This window comes from Hemitrygon akajei, chromosome 14 (assembly GCF_048418815.1).
Source record: "Hemitrygon akajei chromosome 14, sHemAka1.3, whole genome shotgun sequence".
Lineage (NCBI taxonomy): Eukaryota > Metazoa > Chordata > Chondrichthyes > Myliobatiformes > Dasyatidae > Hemitrygon > Hemitrygon akajei.
The window spans coordinates 60199928-60218654 of NC_133137.1; the positions used below are offsets into that span (position 1 = coordinate 60199928).

At 40.4% G+C, this 18727-nt stretch overlaps 1 protein-coding gene across 8 annotated transcripts in view; it reads left to right on the forward strand.

The window, feature by feature from the left end:
• lmo3 (LIM domain only 3) overlaps window positions 1-18727 on the forward strand; it is an 86720-nt gene that overhangs the window by 54189 nt on the left and 13804 nt on the right. For all 8 annotated transcript variants that reach the window (XM_073066180.1, XM_073066181.1, XM_073066174.1 and 5 more), the window contains exon 3: window positions 11480-11605. In XM_073066180.1, coding sequence (XP_072922281.1) covers window positions 11480-11605 — 126 coding nt within the window. The remainder of the gene's footprint in view (window positions 1-11479; window positions 11606-18727) is intronic.

Here is an 18727-nt window from a genome sequence, read left to right on the forward strand (position 1 = left end):
CAGGTATCATGGTGCTGACCCTTTGTGTTGGTTTGAATTATGACTGCTCCTCTTCAGGTACAACCATTGTAAGTGATTGGCTCTGAAGGTATCGGGATGGATGATACATTTTATTGTCTGTGTTGTGCAAAGGTGATGCAATCCTCCTTGGAGAACTTCTGACCAATTGTTTTCTGAAGGCTCCTGCAAAGTACCAGAAAAACATGAAGCTGTCACTGTTATTGGTCACGTAGCTAGAATGGTTGAAAATCCCTGCAGAACCACCCTCAAGCACAGGCTTGTCAAATTCATAGACTCCCATCTTGTTTCCAGATGAAATACAATTGCTGCCTGGTCTGGAACTAAATGCACTTTGGCAATATTTCCAGTATGCTGTTTCAACTTCAAGCACAATGAAAATGGATTTCTCCCAATGGTACCATCTGACTATATATTATCCTCCATTTTTCTTCAAAGTTTGGTTGACGATCTAATGGGATTGAAATAACCAAGAGCTAGTAATTGGACAGAAACATTTCAGATGCATTAATGTTAAAATATGTTGTGGGTGGAATTGTACAATATATTTCAGCAGGTTTATGAGGCTGAAGCTTGGATATTGGGTTTCATGATGTTGCACCCCTTGAAGTGCATCAGTGTAGTTCTATTCTGCAATCATCATTCTCAAGACAATGCAGGAGATGGCTGGAAAAATGAGCAAGGGAACGTAGTATGTTCAACATACTAAATTAACATAAATATAAATGATAGGAAGATTTTGCAAAGTGACCAACTTCTCCAGATGAGAATAGGTGCAGAAATGAAAGGTCAGTTAATATTATTCAGTAACCTAAAGGAATTGTAGTCGACATAGTTGTAATTCTCAGAAGACCAGGTCAGTTCACAGATAGTGAATGCGATAACCATTACTGCTGATTTTTAACACCATTTGCATCTCTTTTGGAAAACTCATTCCATTAAGGCACATAGTTTCTACGTATAATGGCCAAATTTTCTTTCACTTTGTAATAGATTAAAAAAGAGCCATGTTATTAAAGATCTTCCATTGTTCCAGTCTGCCCCCAATTTGAATTTTGCTTTGAGATAGATCAAATTAAAACATTTTTTTAGGAAAGAAATATGGTTTAATTAATCTTGAATGAAATTTTCTAGGGAATATTTAAGTACATTGCAAATATTTTAAATTATTTTTTTAAAAACCTTTGATATAATAATTTATAGTGTAAGCTTTGGATTTGCTCAAATGCACGGGCTTTTCTGCTAAATACCAAATTTAAGCATTGCCAGAAAAGTCCCAGGCTTGTCTCCTGACGAATGCCCATTTTAAAGCTCAGTTACTGATCTCAGCTACTTTGGGTCTGGGAGATGAAAAACGGGCAAAGATTTTTACAACTCATTTGCAAGCAAGTAACTGTGGTTCTAAATTTCTAAAAAAAACATTAAGTAAAGAATACCCTACTGGATAATGGTGCCTCAATGATCAGTACACATTTGAAACCAGATTCAAGTTTGTTATCAATGTCAATGAAATTTGTTGTTTTGTCACATCAGTACAATTGAAATAATTAATTATTATCAGTTGCAATAAACAAATTTAAATAATGCAAAAGAGGAATAGTAAAGTAGTGTTCATGAACCGTTCAGAAATCTGAGGACAGAGTATAAACAGTTGCTCCTGAAACATTGAGTATTCGTCTTCAGGCTCCTGTACCTCCCCCTGATGGTAGCAATTAGAATCTGACATCTCCGGGATATCATTATTCTTGATGATGAATGTCACCTTCTTGAGGCATCACCTACTAAAGATGTCCTCAATAGTGGGGAGGCTTGTGTCTGCGATGGAGCTGGCTGAGTCACTGACTTGAAGCATTAACTGGTTTCTTTTCCATAGGTACTGCTGACTGGCTGAATTCTTCCAGCATTTCTGTTTTTTGTTTCAGATTCCAGTACCTGCAGCTCTACTTATTTTGCAAATATGGTGTACATGGTGTATCATTTGAACTGTACCAAATCAAATGTAAACTGGAAGGAAACAATTAGGTTTGGGAGATTGAAAGTGTTGCTTGCTGTAAGATGCATTCAGTGGCCACTTTAATAGGTAGCTCCTGTACCTAATAAAGTGGCCATTGATTGTATATTCATGGTCTTCTGCTGCTGTAGCCCATCCACTTCAGTGTTCAATCTGTTGTGCATTCAGAGATGCTCTTCTGCACAATACTGTTCCAGCACATGGTTATTTGAGTTACTGTCATCTTCCCCTCAAGCTTGAATCAGTCTGGCCATTCTCCTCTGACTTCTTTCATTAATAATATGTTTTCCCCTGCAGAACTGTCGCTCACTGGACTTTTTTTTGTTTGTTGCACCATTCTCTGTAAACTCTAGAGACTGGTGTGCACGAAAATCCCAGATCAATAGTTTCTGAGATACTCAAACCACCCTGTCTGTCACCAACAGTCACTGTCCAAGTCATTAGATCATATTTCTTCCCATTCTGATCTTTGGTTGAAACAACAACTGAGCCTCTTGACCATGTCTGCATGCTTTTGTGCATTGAGTTGCTGCCACATGATTAGCTGATTAGATACTTGTATTAACGAGCAGGTGAACAGATGTACCTAATAAAGTGGCCATTGAGTGTATTTATTAGATTCTACTGGGTCCGCATTTGTTTTAATATCTATTCAGATAAAGGAGCCAAACTTATTAGTTCAGAATTTGAATTGATCTGTGTTGAATTTGCACAAATCAAAAACAAATCGTTGCTTCCATTTTAAATTGCATCTCGGCTTTGTTCAACATATTTCATGTTCAAAGATATACATGCCTGAGTGCTTTAAATACCCCATTATTTCATTTTAGCTTGGGAACTAATTTGTGGTCCCAGTACTGCTGTCCAGTTGGTAGAGCAGTGAAATTGCTGTCTTGACAGGTGAAATGGCTGAGTTCATTTTTCTTAATGATGCTTTATATAAAATAATCAAATTGCTAATGGTATATGCAGAAGTATTGCAAATAGACTTCTTTCCTTTTTTTATTATGTGTTGGCAGTTGGGCTTCACAATCTAAATGCAAACAGCTAATATCAGTAACTCATTATATTCTGCAGTATATCCACCATATGTTTCGCAAGACAGGAGGTGCTGCTGTGGCCCATTTTAAACTGCATTGCTCCCCAGTGTAACATTGCTTGTTCTATGATTTACTATTATCCCAGCAAGAACAGGACAGCTGCAGGATTGCCACAACCATTCAGTTAGACCCTCCAATCTCTTTTGCCATGAAATATGCGCATTAAAACCTAATAGGGCCATTTGTTTTTGGTCAAATCAAGTATTGCATCTCATAGATATTAGAAAGCTGTTCAGTGCTCTGTAAGTTCCTCTCCAGCAGAAGTCTAATCAGTGTAATTAAGAAGTATGCAGCCATTGTGTTGCATTGCCTCCCTGTGCAGAGTGGAAATGGCCTCAAATGTTGAACCTCTCCCTGTAGCCCTTGTTTTATTTTTCCAAAAGCCAAACCTCAGTCTCATAAACAGAAGCAAGACTGCAGATGCTGCAAATCTTGAGCAACACCTCAAAATGTTGGAGGAACTTGGTAGCTAACGATGAGACCAAATTCACTTTGGAGCAGCCATGCCTCATATTTTGTCTGGGTAACCTCCAACCTGATGGCATGAACATAGATTTTTCTAACTTCCGGTAATCTCTTCTCCCCCCCCCCCCCAACTTTTTTTTTCTTCTGCCCCCCCCCCCCCACCCTCCTCTCCTTTTCTATTCTCTATTCTGGTTACCTTCTCACCCCTTCTCTTTCCCCCACCCTCACGACTTGCCCATAACCACCCTCCAGTTTCCTCTGTCCTTCCCTTTATTCCTTGGTCTACTGTCCACTATTGGACTCCTTCTTCAGCCCTTTACATTTTCCACTTATCACCTCCCAACTCCTTACAACATCCCCTCTTCCCCCACGCACTACATCCCCCCCCTCACCTAACACCTGCCAGCTTATACTCCTCCCCCTCTCCCTATCTTTTTATTCTGGCTCCTGTCTCCTTCATTTCCAGTCCTGACGTAGAGCCTTGGCCAGAAATGTTGTCTTTTTATTTCCTTCCATAGATTGCCTGACCTGCTGAGTTTCTCCAGCATTTTTGTGTGTGTTCCCCAGTCTCATAACCAACTTAATGCTGGAGTCTACCAGTATACCCCTTAAGGAATTTACTTGTGCACACAAACGTTGAGAGGAGTACATCACTCAGTTCCTCTTCTATTCTGCCACTTAATGGCTGCTTTGAAGCAACTTGAACTTCACAGTCCCATCTACCTGCAGTAACCCTTCACGCCCTCTTTTATTAAGAATCTACCTATATGTCTTTTTTTCACAAACAGTATTCAAACACTGGTTTCATTGCTCGTTAAGGAAAAGTGCTTGAAGGATTCACAGCTTTCAAGAGAAAATTTCCATCCTCCTCCATTTTAAATAGGCCGCCCCTTGCCTTTAGACAGTTCTCGTGTTCCCAACTGGAGGAAACATTCACTCTGTCAAGACCTGTAGCGTGTTTGAATCAGGTCCCATCACACTCTCCTAAAATCCAACACTTCAGGGAGTTGTGGACAGAGCCCAGCACATCATGGAAACCAAACTTCCCTCAATGGACTTTGTCTATACGTACTCAGTACAGCAGGAGCATAATCAAAGACCTCACACATCTTGGACATTCTCCCTTACCCCCTCTCTCATTGGTCATAAGATAGAAAAGCCTGAAAGCACGTAGTACTTGCACAGCTGTTAGAAGACTATTGAATGTTTCCCTAGTACAAAACCTTTTTAATGCCATGAACCAATACCATTAAGCAAGAGGTCCATGGACCCCAGGTTGGGAACCCCTGCCCCAGTATGATAAAGTGAGCTCTTGAGCTCTCTCTCTACCTCATTACGATCTTGGATCTTATTGTCTGCCTGCACTGCACTTTCTCTGTAGCTGTTCCACTTTATTCTACATTCTGTTATTGCTTCACTATGTACTACCTCAGTGCACTGGGTAATGATCAAATCTGTACGTAAAGATGCAAAACAAGAGTTTCACTGTAACTCAGCACATATGGCAAAAATATTCAAATTCCAATTAAGATGCCCTTGTAAAGCAACCTGTACAAATGGGATTTGTTTTGACTGTGGATTCTGTGATGGTGGAGGTTAATGCAGGACCTGGTGGCAGTGGGAAGGAGATGTTTGCTGGGGTGTGCCTTTTCTGCTGCTCCCATGAAGGGACCGTGAATTCCCATTGCCAAACTGAATGTTCATCTTCTACTTGCTTGGTCACAGCCCAGGCATTCCTGTTGGTTGCTGAGAATGTCACATACTTAGAATAAGGTGTTATGAATGTTCTTGAAATACTTTCACAGTCCTTCTGAAAACCTCTTGATATGACAACTTTGAGAAGAGTGCCTTTTATTTTGGAGGGCAGGAAGGTTCAAGAATCTTTTCAGGCATGTGGACATTATGGGTTGCTGAGAGTAATTAGAGCCTCAGAGTTAAGAGATGTTGGCCTGGAGAGAGCTCATTGACGCTGGCGTGCTAATCCTACCACTAAAGATGGAGCAGAAGACAAACGACTGAGGAGCTCAGCAGTTGTAACAGCATCTGCGAGGGAAAGAAATTGCCAGTAATCCAGGTCGAGAGCCTGCATAAAGCATCAGTAGTATCTCTCCAGTATTTTGATAGCTACTCTGGATCATCGATGTCCTTGATGTTTACAGGAAGGTGGCGATCATAGCAGCTCAGCAGGTCCTTGAACTTTATGCTGGGTTTGTTATCTTAATCTTCAACCACACTTTGGCTCAGCCATTTTGACACATTAAAAGATGAGATGAATTCCCTGAATGCCTGCCTCTTTTGAGGAGTGGCACCTGAGTTGTAGGCAGAGCTCTACCTCTTGCCAAGGGTAGAGTCACATAGCAGTGCCGATTGCAGAGGACCTTTCTTTAGTGAATGTTTAGTTTCCAGATATTTTTTGTGGGCTTCATTCAACAATTTAACAATGAGTCGGAGCATTGCATACAAAATGCTGAAGCACTCAGCAGGTTAGACAACTTCTACAGAGATGGATAAATAGTCGATGTTTTGGGCCAAGACACTTCAGAACTGGAAGGGTAGGGGAAAGAAGACAGAATAAGGTGGTGGGAGAGGGGAAGGCGATCAAGCTGAGAGTTGATAAGTGAAACCAGGTAAAGGGGGGGGGGTAACTGGGTGAGGAGGGGGAAATGAAGTGAGAAGCTGGGAGCTAATAGGTGAAAAAGGTAAAAGGGGGAAGAAAAGGACTCTGATATGAGAGGAATGTGGATCGTGGGAGAAAGGGAAGGAGGGTGGTGATGGGCAGATGAGGGGAAGTGAAAGGATAAGCAGGGAACCAGAATGAGGAGTGATGAAAGACAGAAGGGGAGAGGAGGAATTACTGGAAGTTTGAGAATTCATGTTCAGGTTGATCCAGATGGAAAATAAGGTGAGACTTGATTTTCGAACAACCGCTTACACATGCTTTGTTAAAGCATTGGGTCAAATGAATTTGGTTCTCGAGTGAAGTTGAGAGAAGTTGAGCAGTTTCCCATTTGACTTGTAGATTAGCTCCATTCCCATGGTAACTCATTGGAGGCGAAATGCAATATTGCATTGAAAATGATTGGGAATAAAGGGCATTGCTTGTTTGTAACATCGGGAGTTCAGAAAAAAGCAAAGGAGCTTTTTGAACAGTTTTCAAATATTATTCAGTAAATTTTAACATACTATACCAATTAGACCATCAACCAATTTCAAGTTATTTCTTATTAATACTATGTAGGATTATAAGAATTAGTTTTAACAGCCAATTCCTATAATCCTTCTACTCTTGAGTTACAAACTCTGAGTTGCTTATTGATTGCAACAAAATTATTTGACATAGCTTCAACTGTGTACGCAATTTTGCTTTCTACAGAAATATTATTTACTTTGAATCTATGTCCACATTAGTCTTGTTGTCTAATGAAAGCTTTATGAGTCCTAGATGAAATCATAAAACTGAGTTTATACTAACTCAGGTTCAGGAAATTCAATGAGAAAAGTTAATGTGCAATTACATTACAAAAATTAATCTGCATTTCAAAAAAATTGCTTTTATATCCCTCATTGTGCAATCATAGGTTAAATATTCCACCTATGTTCTTAGTTTGGAGCTAAGCCACAGAGGTACTTAACAAGAAATGAAAATTGCAACTGTAGTTTTCTGTTCATTATTTTTATTATCCAAAACTCAATGGCTTAATATTCTGTTATCGGATGGCTGTTTCTCCTGTGGGGGATGCCTGTCAATAATATAAATTAAATTCACTGTTAAGAAATTTCCAACAATGTTTATAGTGCAAAATTTAATGGAAGTGATGGGCTTAAGAAGGTAGGGTAAAGAGGGGTGAAAGGAATTGGTTTGAATTTGGACCTGAGGGCCATTAAGTTTCACAGAGACTGGTCAGGTGAACCAGAGGGTTTGAGAACGCTAAATAATTTGTGGCCAAGCAGGATTGTCATAGTCATTATAGTGTAGAAATAGGCCCTTTGGCCCATCACATCCATGCTGACCATCAAGTATCCATATATAGTCACCTACAGTATTCCTTCTAACTTGCTACACATTCCCATCTCTTCCCAAACGATTCTACCATTCTCCTATGCACCAGGGACATTTTCCAGTGGCAAGTAAATCCTATCTGATGCCCATCTCTGGAATGTGGGAGGAAACCAGAGCAACATCCCCACTCAGAGAGCAAGAAATACCAGACTGCACCAGAAGTTTTGATTAACTCCAGGATAGTGCCGCAGAATGTTAACGATTCCACCAGCCCTGTCACTGGTAGAATTAAAGTTAATCCACAACTTAATGCAAATAAACAATAATCTCTCCTGTGGTAATGTTTCAGGGGGGAGTTTTGGAGATGATTGCTGGAAAAAATGTGGAATATGTCTGATGTGCACTGATGGTTGATAGCTTTGGATACATTTCCAAATTAGGTGAAGATTAATGCTACCTTCAGAATTTTGGATATTGACTCTTAAAATAAAACTGTGAATCTCTTTACAAGGATCACAGCTGTTTTTGTGTTTAATGGCTAAACAGAAATTTTTAACTGCGGCCCAACTTCGGTCCGAGTTAACTTCTTAACTCTTTCGACTAGGTGCCTGTAGTCATTCGGACAACGCACATCTGAATCTAACTTCCTGCTCAGAAGGTGTTACGTTGAATGGTTCCAGTGATTTTCTGGTCTCCACCACTGGAAGGCAGTGTTATATTGATGATGGTCACAATCTCCTCCTGCAAAGGAAACCATCTTCAGCTGGTGTAGTGACATCTAACTGACTATTGCAAAAGAAGAGTCAAATAACACAGCAGGCAGCAGAGTGGTGCAGTAATTGGCACTCCTGTCTCAACAGCTCCAGAAACACAGATGGCTTTAATCCTGACCTTGGGTCCTAACTGTGTCAGTTTGTATCTTTTTTTCCCCCTGCCCACATGGGTTTCCCACATGTGCTCCATTTTAGTGAACATATAACATTACAGCACAGTGCAGGCCCTTCGGCCCACAATGTTGTGCCGTCCTTTTAACCTACTGTAAGATCAATCTAACCTTTCCGTCCAACAGCGCCCTCCATTTTTTTCTGACATCCATGTGCCTATCTCAGAGTTTCTTAAATGCCTCAAATGCATTGCCTCTGCTACCACTCCTGGCAGTGTGTTAAACACACACCAGTCTCTCTGTAAAAAAAAAAGTACTTCTGACACCTCCCCTCTACTTTCCTCCATTTACCTTCGATTATGCCCCCCCCCCCCCACCATATTCAACTTTTTCACCCTGGAAAAAAGTCTCTGTCCACTCGATCTGTGCTTCTTATCATCTTGTACACTTCTATCAACTCGCCTCCCATCCTCCTTGGCTCCAAAGAGAAAAACTGTAGCTCAACCTATCAGGCATGTTTCCTCCCAAACGCCAAAGGCATGGTGCCTGGTTGGTTATTTGGCTTCTGTAAGTTGCCCCAGGTGTAGCTGGTGGGCCAGATGAATAAAGTGAAGAGGCGGGTGGAGTTGATGGGGATTCAAGCAAGGACCTGATTAGTGATAATGTAGAAAGGTATTTGATGGTCAGCATGGATGTTGATTATGATCCTACAACATGGAACAGGAGCAGTGGCAATAAAGAGTGGCTTGATTGGAGATGAAAATCTGGTTTAGAAAAGAAAAAACCTGCAGATTCATTACATTAGAATTAGAATCAAAATGCTGGAAATGCTCAGCATCTGAGGTGAGAGAAGCAGAGTTAATATTTTAGGTTGCTTATTGACTTGAAACATTAGCTATTTGTGTTTGAAACTGCTGAGCATTTCTAGCGTTCTGGTTTTATTATGCATTTAATATACAACAGTGGTGTTCCAAAATGTCCATTTTAAAGAGCATTCGTTTTCCAAACTGGCTGAATCATCTTCGTCTTAGTTGTATTTAGGTGGTGCTTCTCGGCAAGCTGTGGTCAAGACGCTTTGAGGTGATCTGCAGGCATTGTTCCATTGCAGATTCCAGATGATTAGTTAGTGCTTGATGCTGGCACAGGTCACTGGGAGAGCTCAGTGGGTCGAAGCAACATCTGTGAGACAAAGGGTGTGGGTCCACATTTCAGCTTCAGACCCTACATCAGGACTCTTGATGTCTTGTTCCGAATGTCTGAATTCAGTGTGTCATTTTGCAGAGTTAATACTCACTGCCTGACCCCAGGAAAAATAGAATGTTTAAAGCAGAAAATCACCAAGAAAAGCATGTACATCTTTGAATTGGTAAGCCTCCGTGTTTCAGATAAAGATAAGTTTGTTTCCCAAGTGCACTGTATTTTTGAGGTGTTGCTGTTTTACAACAGTGTAATAAGAGCTCTCATGTTTCCTGTTTGGCATAGGAAAGTAAGGACTATTCATACAGTCTTGCGAAGGGAGAGTAGGGAGCCTCGTACTATGTAGGAAGCACCGTTAACTATCTGACGCATTGTCATTCGCGTTCAGATTTTTAAGGTCTGTAATTGATGCTGTTTTGTATAGAGATCCTCATTACACCTTTTTCCGCTCAGATCTGCCCCTCTTTCGAGATGATGAGTTAACAGTTAACTCTGTGAACTTTCAATTGATTTTTAACAATGTGTTCTGTGTTGCTGTGAAATCCGTTACATATCATTCTGCTGTGAAAAGGGGACACTTGGCCCAATGGATTTATTTTGTGGAAGAGCTACCAAATTATTTGCACCCTGTTGCTCTTTCCTAAGTGCCCTGCAAATTATTTCTTGAAATATTTATCAAATTCACTTTCAAAAAGATATAAATGCTGTCCAATTCTGGTACTTTTTACCAAGAATATTACTAATTATCATTCTCGTATGTTTATATTTTTTAGAACTCTCCATCTACTTTCTGGTCCTCATGCAAGTGATTTTCTGCTAAAGGTGATCTATGATTACCATAAGATCATAGGAGAAGAATTAGGCTATTTAGCCCATCAAATTGTCTACAGCTGTTTATTTGAAGACAGCTGATTATTTTCTTTTCAAACCTTTCTCCCTGTAACTAATAAGCCCCTTATTAATAAAGAAACTATCAATCACAGCCTTGAATACACCCAGTGACTTGACTTCCACAGCCCTCTGTGGCAACAAATTCCACAGACTCACCACGTTCTGGCTGAAGAAACTCCTCTTCATCTCACTCCTGAAGGGATGTCCCCGGATCCCAGACTCTCGCACAGGTAGTTCCATGCCCACTCTATCCAGGCCTCTCCATATTCAGTAAGTTTCAATGACAACTGCTCCCTCATCCTTCTGCACTCCCCTTTTAATGGAATCATTTGCTGCTTTTAACCTTGGTTCCTCCTGTGATGTAGAAATGTCTCCTGATGTTTCACTGCTCTGATGATGAACCCTTTGACCTCTTCTGCACAACTTGAGATCCCTCACATCTAACGTTAACCATGCATGAACTGAAAGCTTGAATTAGGGTTCTCAAGGCCTTAGGCTAAAGTTGAGTTGGGAGCATAAGAGCCATCCCAGCAGAGGTGTGGGAAGGTAAATAAATGCTGAGCCAGTGAGGGCTACCTGGGGTGGCATGGTAATGTAGTGGTTAGCACAATGCTTTACGGTACCAGTGACCCAGGTTCAATTCCCACCACCATCTGTAAGGTCTCCGAGTGACCACAGGAGTTCTCTCCAGGTGCTCCAGTTTTCTCCACAGTCCAAAGACATACCAGTTGGTAGGTTAACTGGTCGTTGTAAATAGTCGTGTGATTAGGCTGGGTTAAGTTGGGGTTTGTTGGGTACCATGTCTCAAAGGGCCAGAAGGGTCCTACTACTATGCACTGCATCTCTGTAAATAAATAAGTAAATAAATGGATCCACAACTAGTGATGAGTTTGTTGGTCTTCCTTGTCTTGCAGGTTGTTTGGTGTGACGGGGAATTGTGCCGCATGCAGCAAGCTGATTCCTGCATTTGAGATGGTCATGAGAGCCAAGGACAATGTTTATCACCTGGACTGCTTTGCCTGTCAGCTCTGCAATCAGAGGTAAAGTTTTTTTTTGATCAGAAGTCCTCATTGCCAGCAGTGCACGCAGAAACCCAATTAGTTAAAAGAATGTAACATCTGGTACTCACTGTAAATTCAAATCATTTTTCAGAAACCCATCTGCTTTATATTAGATTTTTGACTATAGAAAATGCTACCCATTAATCACCACAAAGTCTGGCTTGACTGTATAATGTTCCCCTACTTCAAGAAAATGCAGTGAGCATTCTTCAGGCAACTTAATATTCTGGAATTAACACCATAAACTATTAATTGAAAATGTGTCAGCTTCTGATTCTTACAGTGTTGAAGTTTTGATTAACCAATAGCATTCATAGGGTTAAACAAATTAATAGTAAAGCATGTTTAAATAGTGATGGAGATACTAGTACTTGCCAAGAAGCCGGCTCTGCACATTAATAGGAAAATTCATTAACGTTTCTACAGCCTTTGGGGGCCTTCCTGCCAACTCCAATCCCCTGAGGGTAATAATTGTGTTGAAGTCTATAAATATGTAGGATCTAATATAAAAATGATACATTGTGCAATGTTTGTTCATTAGCTTGTGGCTGAGGTGTGTGTATATTAAATTTAATATTTTAGAAAATTAATGAAAGCATGTATCGGATTCTGGTGGAAAAAAATTGTATTCAGGAGAGAATAAATCGCCCGGCTTTAACTTTCTTAAATAACTGTAAAGTAGCAACAGAAACTAACCCAAAACCTTGTGCATTACTTCTGCAGGTCCGGTATTCCATTTTCGCAATGTTAAGAGAGAATAACTCAGGAAGGGTTGTAGTGGGGTTGCTTAATGAGCTTTACAGTCATAAAGTTACAGCAAAATGGAATAACTATTTAAACAAACCCTTTATTTTAGCTTGGAGGCAAATGTAGTCCCATAATATGGGTGCGGTAGCTGTTCGTAACCATCTTTGAATACAAGGCACTGTCTGACCCAGGGCAGCAGAAGACACAAATGCATTATGAACATCCTAAACCAACCCTCTTTGAATGATGGATCAAAGCAGATTGATGTGGTGGATTTGACTTTTGTGGGAGAGAAGGATCTCCAAGGCTAACCTGTTACTGCACAATATCTTCTATTTATCTATCTATATGTGTGCGCATATGAAAATATTTGTAAAGCAAAGATTCAAAAATAATGAAATGATAAGTTTCTCAATATCAGAAGATTTATTATAAAGAGCAGTAAACAGTAAAAAATAACTAAATCAAGTTAATATCTGGTGTGACCACCTTTGCCTTTAAAATTACATCAGTTCTCTTAGGTACACTGTTGTGCAGTTTTATATGAAACTTCGTTGGTAGGTTGCTTCAAGCATCTTGGAGAACTTGGAGAACTTTCCCTAGACTCTGGCTGTCTCTCCAGGTAATCCAAAACAGCTTTGATGATCAGGGCTCTGTGTAGGCCATACCAGCTGAAACTATATAAAAAACATAGGGTTGTAGTGTTCTCGTACAGGTGTAAGAACTCTGAACTAAACACCAACTATAAACCGTAGTCAATGAGGGCACAATCGCAGTAAGATTAACTGTTTACTGTTCACTCTTCCACATTAACGTATGGTGAAAACTGTTGATAAAACAATACAAAATATATACAGTATTTGTCTCCTTCTTGGCATCACATTTACATCATAAATACTTGTAAAAGTAAAACTACAACAAACTATATTACATTAAAGTACAACATACAGTCAGAATCTACCTACGCCATCAACTGGCTTTAAATACACTTTACACAAACTATCCAGTAACGCTTTCAATAGCACAAGAAAATAAACTTCATCAACTGTCATTACTTTTAACAGAATCAGCGTTAACATTTTTTACTTCAACAGATGGATTGTCTTATGAACTTACGGCGTTGCTTCTATGATGTTTCTTAGTGCGTAGAAATGGAACTTTTCTCACACTGATTCTGCACACACAAGCCCCCTCCTCCCCATTTCTCCAAACCAGTATTTCCCACAAGATGCGGTGAAACCGGGTGTGACGTCATCACATGCCGCGTTACATCACAGACAGTGAATTTACTTTCAACGACCTTAACTTTAACTAGAAAATAATTACAAATGAATTACTAAAGCGAAAATGTAATAAAGCTAAACAAATGCCTTAAGGGTGCCTAAGACTTTTGCCTAGTACTGTACATCAAGAATTGAATTGATACACTTCCTGGCTAAGCCATTATGCAGAAGAAGACCTGAACTGTTTATCCCTGATATACACAGCATGCTGCAATGTACATGGCTGAACTGGAATTCTTAATGCTAATATTTGAAATGCTGAATGAACGTTTCAGATGCCTGAATTAGCTGTAACAACTGAGAGAATGTTAGCTGAGCTACAAGTATGTTACATGATGTGGTTTACTGGGGACATGCTACCCTGTGGGTTTCAGTCAGGAGCAGGTACAACATAAAAGACTGTTGGAATGACAATAATGGTGGGAGTTGGTCTTGGTAACTTATAGATATCTGCAGAAACAAATGCAAGGACCTACAGAAAAGGTCAGAATTCACTAAATTTGATTTGTTTTTAAATTATTTACAGTAATAAATAACAGCGCACATTCTTCCTGATACTGTACATAGTTGTAAATCTCTGTAATACCAAGTAGCAATGCGTGCCATTCTGGATTTCCATTTTTAGGGGAGATCCTTTAGTTTTGCAAGAAATGCCGCATAGATTTATAGGAATGATATCTGAACTTGAAGGGGTAAATTATGAGGAGAGATTATACAACCTGCAGCTTTATTTTCTGTGGAGGCATCGGGTGCAAATGGTGAAAGTTTTCTTTTACCTCCATGAAATTATAAAAATGAAGCTAATACTCTATATCGTCATGTACTAACCACCAGAACACAAGAGTAGGATGTTTATCAGCAAACTTTCCAAGACTAAGACAACATGTAAAGTGTACTCCATCGCTCTTCTTACACAAGGAAAGATTGAATTTGAAGATATTAAGTGGAATTGAAAGGGTGGACATGTTAAGCTTATTTCTCCTGAATGAAGAAGATAGGACTAAAATACTTAGAAGGAGTGTTGTCAAAAATATATATGTCTGGAGGATGTTAGAAGTCCGGCATATCCAGAGTGAGCCATGTTTCCATGAAACCTCAGACTGCAGCAATTCCTCATTTCCCTCCTACTCCCATATTTGATTAACTTTACTTCATTCTCCAGCACATGATGCTTATGTTTTCTTCTTACTGGTACGTGCTTACATGGTACCCGATACACTTTGTGCTTCACTGAGAAATAACATTTCTTTGCATATGGCACCTCTATGTGGTCATCACACTTCAATCTACAGACTCTCCTTGATCTGACAGGGAGAATAGATGGTACATTGTATAAAACATGTAGCCATCTGACATCAATGTTATCATTAAGTAAACTATTAAGTGCTCATATAAAATCCCAGGGGGTTGCAAGAATATGTGCTGAGGGACATACTGAAGTTTGGCACAGCCACTGCAAGGGCTCAGTGGGGAAGGACCACAGTAAAGGTTTCTTCTGCTTCGGGACAAGAAGGGGCCAGGTTGGGTGAGGAAGTCCCTCAATTATTGCAGTAGTGCACAATGCTGGGGCCCACACAAGTGGCAACAGTGCTATTGATTTTAGAAATGTAATAGAACACCACTTAACGCGTTGTCTATGAATTTAAAAATGAAAAGGCATTGCATAGTTTATTCTTGCAGGAGATTCTTTATTATGAATGAAGTTTATTTTGTTTTAAAATATCCCTAAGGGTTGTGCACTATTACAATGCTCATGGATTATTATTGATATTGTATCTACCAGTCATTGAACTTGCCAGGATCAGTTTTCCCCTTTATAGCCCCGTTTGTCATGCTGCAATGTGTTCCTCTGTATTGGTTGTGGTTTAGGTGGAGAGGTATTGGGTGGAAATGGTAGAGCTTTCCTTTATGTGAAGTGCAATATACAATCCAAGCAATGCTCCCAACAATGAGACCGCGTGTGGACTACTGCGTACAGTACTGGCTTTAATTAAGGAAAGATATAAATGCATCTAGTGATATCTGGAATGAGGGAGTTGTTTTATGAGGAATGGGTGTATGGGATAGGTTTGTATTTTCTAGAGTTTTGAAGAATGAGAGAGGAGTTGATTGAAATGCACACGATCCCTGTTGAAATGGATGTGGGGAGGATGTTTAATAATTTGGAGGGGTTTAGGACAATGGGTCACTGTTACCAAATAACAATTCACTCAGTTAAAGAATGTGGATTTTTTTTCTCTCTGGAAGTGATGAGTGTTTCAAACTTTGTTTCCTTAGAGGAAGGAAGTCTTTGACTTTTTTTTTAGGACAAGTAGTTTTTTGATAAATAGGGGGATAAAAGATATGTAGAAAGGAGCATTTGAGACTACAACCAGAATAAGCAGGCCGAAGAGACCAGGACTACCAGTTCTACCAAAGATAACTCAAGGAAATGCATTGCGGGCAGCTTACAAAACCGCCAAATATATCTTCTGAACTATTCTCATTGCAATCTACAGCCTGTAATTTCACTTTAGGTAATGTACTTTTGAACCATCTTAATGAAGTAACAATTACAAAATCTTCTGAAAGGCTCTCAATCATGCAGTTACGGCATCTTTAAGCGAACAAAGATGTATCGCCATAGCTGAAAGAGGGTGGAGGGGAGGGCTCCAAGCCAGACTAAAATGATGAGATATGAAGCTTCCTCTACCCAGTATCTTATTAGCAAATGTACACTTGCTGGAGAACAAGACTGAGGACCTAAGGGTAAGATTGCTGTATCAGAGGGAAATGAGGAATTGCTACGTTCTGTGTTTCGGCAGGATGTGGCTCACTCTGAACATGCCATATTTGGTAATCAGATCCAAGGGCTTCTGGATACACAGGGTAGACCAGACTGCTAATTCAGAAAGGCAAAAGGTTGCGGGGGGTGGGGGGGGGGGGTCTGTGTTTCATAATAAACTCGTTGTGGTCCTTGGATGCAGCAGTCTTATCACACTGTGTTCCCCCAACCTAGAACATCTAATAATTAAGTGCCATCCATTCTATTTATGAAGAGAGTTCTCCTCCTTGATCCTGACCGTAGTTGACATAAGGCCAAAAGCTGATGTTAAGGAGCCTCAAAACTTCGCAAACAAGAAACAGCCTACCACGACACCATTCATATCATTATTGGGGACTTCAATCAGGCTTGATTGAAGAAATCTCCGCCCAATTTCATCAACAAATCACCTGCAGCACCAGGGGTCCCAACACACTCGACCACTGCTATACTATGATTAGGAATGCCTACTGCTCCATACCTAGACTGAATATCAGGAAATCTGATCTGTTGGCTGTCCCCTGCCTATCTACATACAGGCAGAGGCTAAAGATTAAAGCTCCAGAAGTAAGGACAACAAGGAGGTGGTCATGGAAGGCAGGGGTTGTTTTGAGTCGGAGGACTGGGCCATGTTCAAGGACTCATCAGAGGAACTGAATGAATACACCACAGTTGTAATGAACTTTATAAATCAGTTATAAACACGAGTGTGTCCCCTCAAAATCATTCAGAGTCTTCCCCAACCCGAATCCATGGATGAACCGTGAGATTCACAATCTAATGAGGGCAAGGTCAGGGGCATTCAGGTCTGGCAACCAAGTAAAATACAAGATGTCCAGGAATTATTTCAGAAAGCCAATGTTGCAACTCCGGACCAAGCTTGAATCACTGAAGGATGTTTCACAGCTGTGGCAGTGCTTGAATGCTATCACCTCTTACATAGAAAAATAGGTGACAACAAGGTTTCACTCCCAGATGAACTCAATGCCTTTTGTGCTCACTTTGACCGTCAAATCATTGAGGCAACTTCACAAACTTCCACAGTCCCCAATAACTCTGTGATTTCAGTCTCTGAGGCCAACGTGAGAGCATTCAGCCCAGACGGGACTTCTCACTTCAGCAGTCTGAAAGCTTCAATTATACCGTTGCCTTAGAAGAATGTGGTAAACTGCCTGAATGACCATTGTCCGGTAGTCAGAGATGGAGAGGGTCAGCAACTTTAAATTCCTCGGTGCTAACATTTCAGAAAAAATATCCTGGGTCCAGCATATAAGTGCCATTACAAAGAAAGCATGGCAGTGACTCTACTTTCTTAGTAATTTGCAAAGATTTGCATTTCATCTAAAACTTTGGCAAATTTCTGTAGATGTGCTGCGGAGAGCATCACTGGTTGTGCTATGGAAACACCAATGCCCTTGAACAGAATTGCCTACAAAATGAATGGATATAGCCTAGTCCACCACCGGTAAAGCCCTACCCACCACTGAGCTCATCTACACGAAGCAATGTCACAGAAAAGCAGCATCCATCATCAAGGAGCCTCACCATCCAAGTCATGCTCTCTTCTCACTGCTGCCATCAAGAAGAAGATAATGGAGCCGCAGGACCCACAGCACCAGGGTCAGGAATAGTTATTACCCTTCAAGCATCATGCTCTTAAACAAAAGGTGATAACTTCACTCAAATTTCACTTGCCCTGTCACTGTACTGTTCCCACAACCTATGGACTCAGGAACTCTTCGTTCTCATATTCTCGATATTTATTGCTTATTTATTATTATTTTTTTCTTTCATTTTGTATTTGCACAGTTCGTTGTCTTTTGCACACTGGGTGTTTGCCCATCCTGTTTGGTGCGGCCTTTCATTGATTATATTGTGTTTCTTGGATTTACTTTGAATGCCCACAAGAGGGTTGTATATAGTGACATATATATACTTTGACAATGAATTTACTTTGAATTTTGAACTTTGTTGGGGGGATTGCAAACGGGTAAGGGCTACAGGAGCCTGGCGGCAGTTGGCCTTGAACATCTGCATCAGCTGGAAAGAGTAGGAGTTGGTGGTATCCTTTCCAAGAAGCACCTGATGCAGTTAGCAATGCAACACCGCCAGGGGTGATGGTAGAGGGGATATACGAGGAAGACTTAGGAGAAACTTAGATAGGCCCATAGATAAAAGAAAAATTTAGGGTTATATGGGAGGGAAGTGTTAAATTGATCTTGGAGTAGATTGGCAAAGACATTATGGGCTGAAAGGCTTGTATTGGGC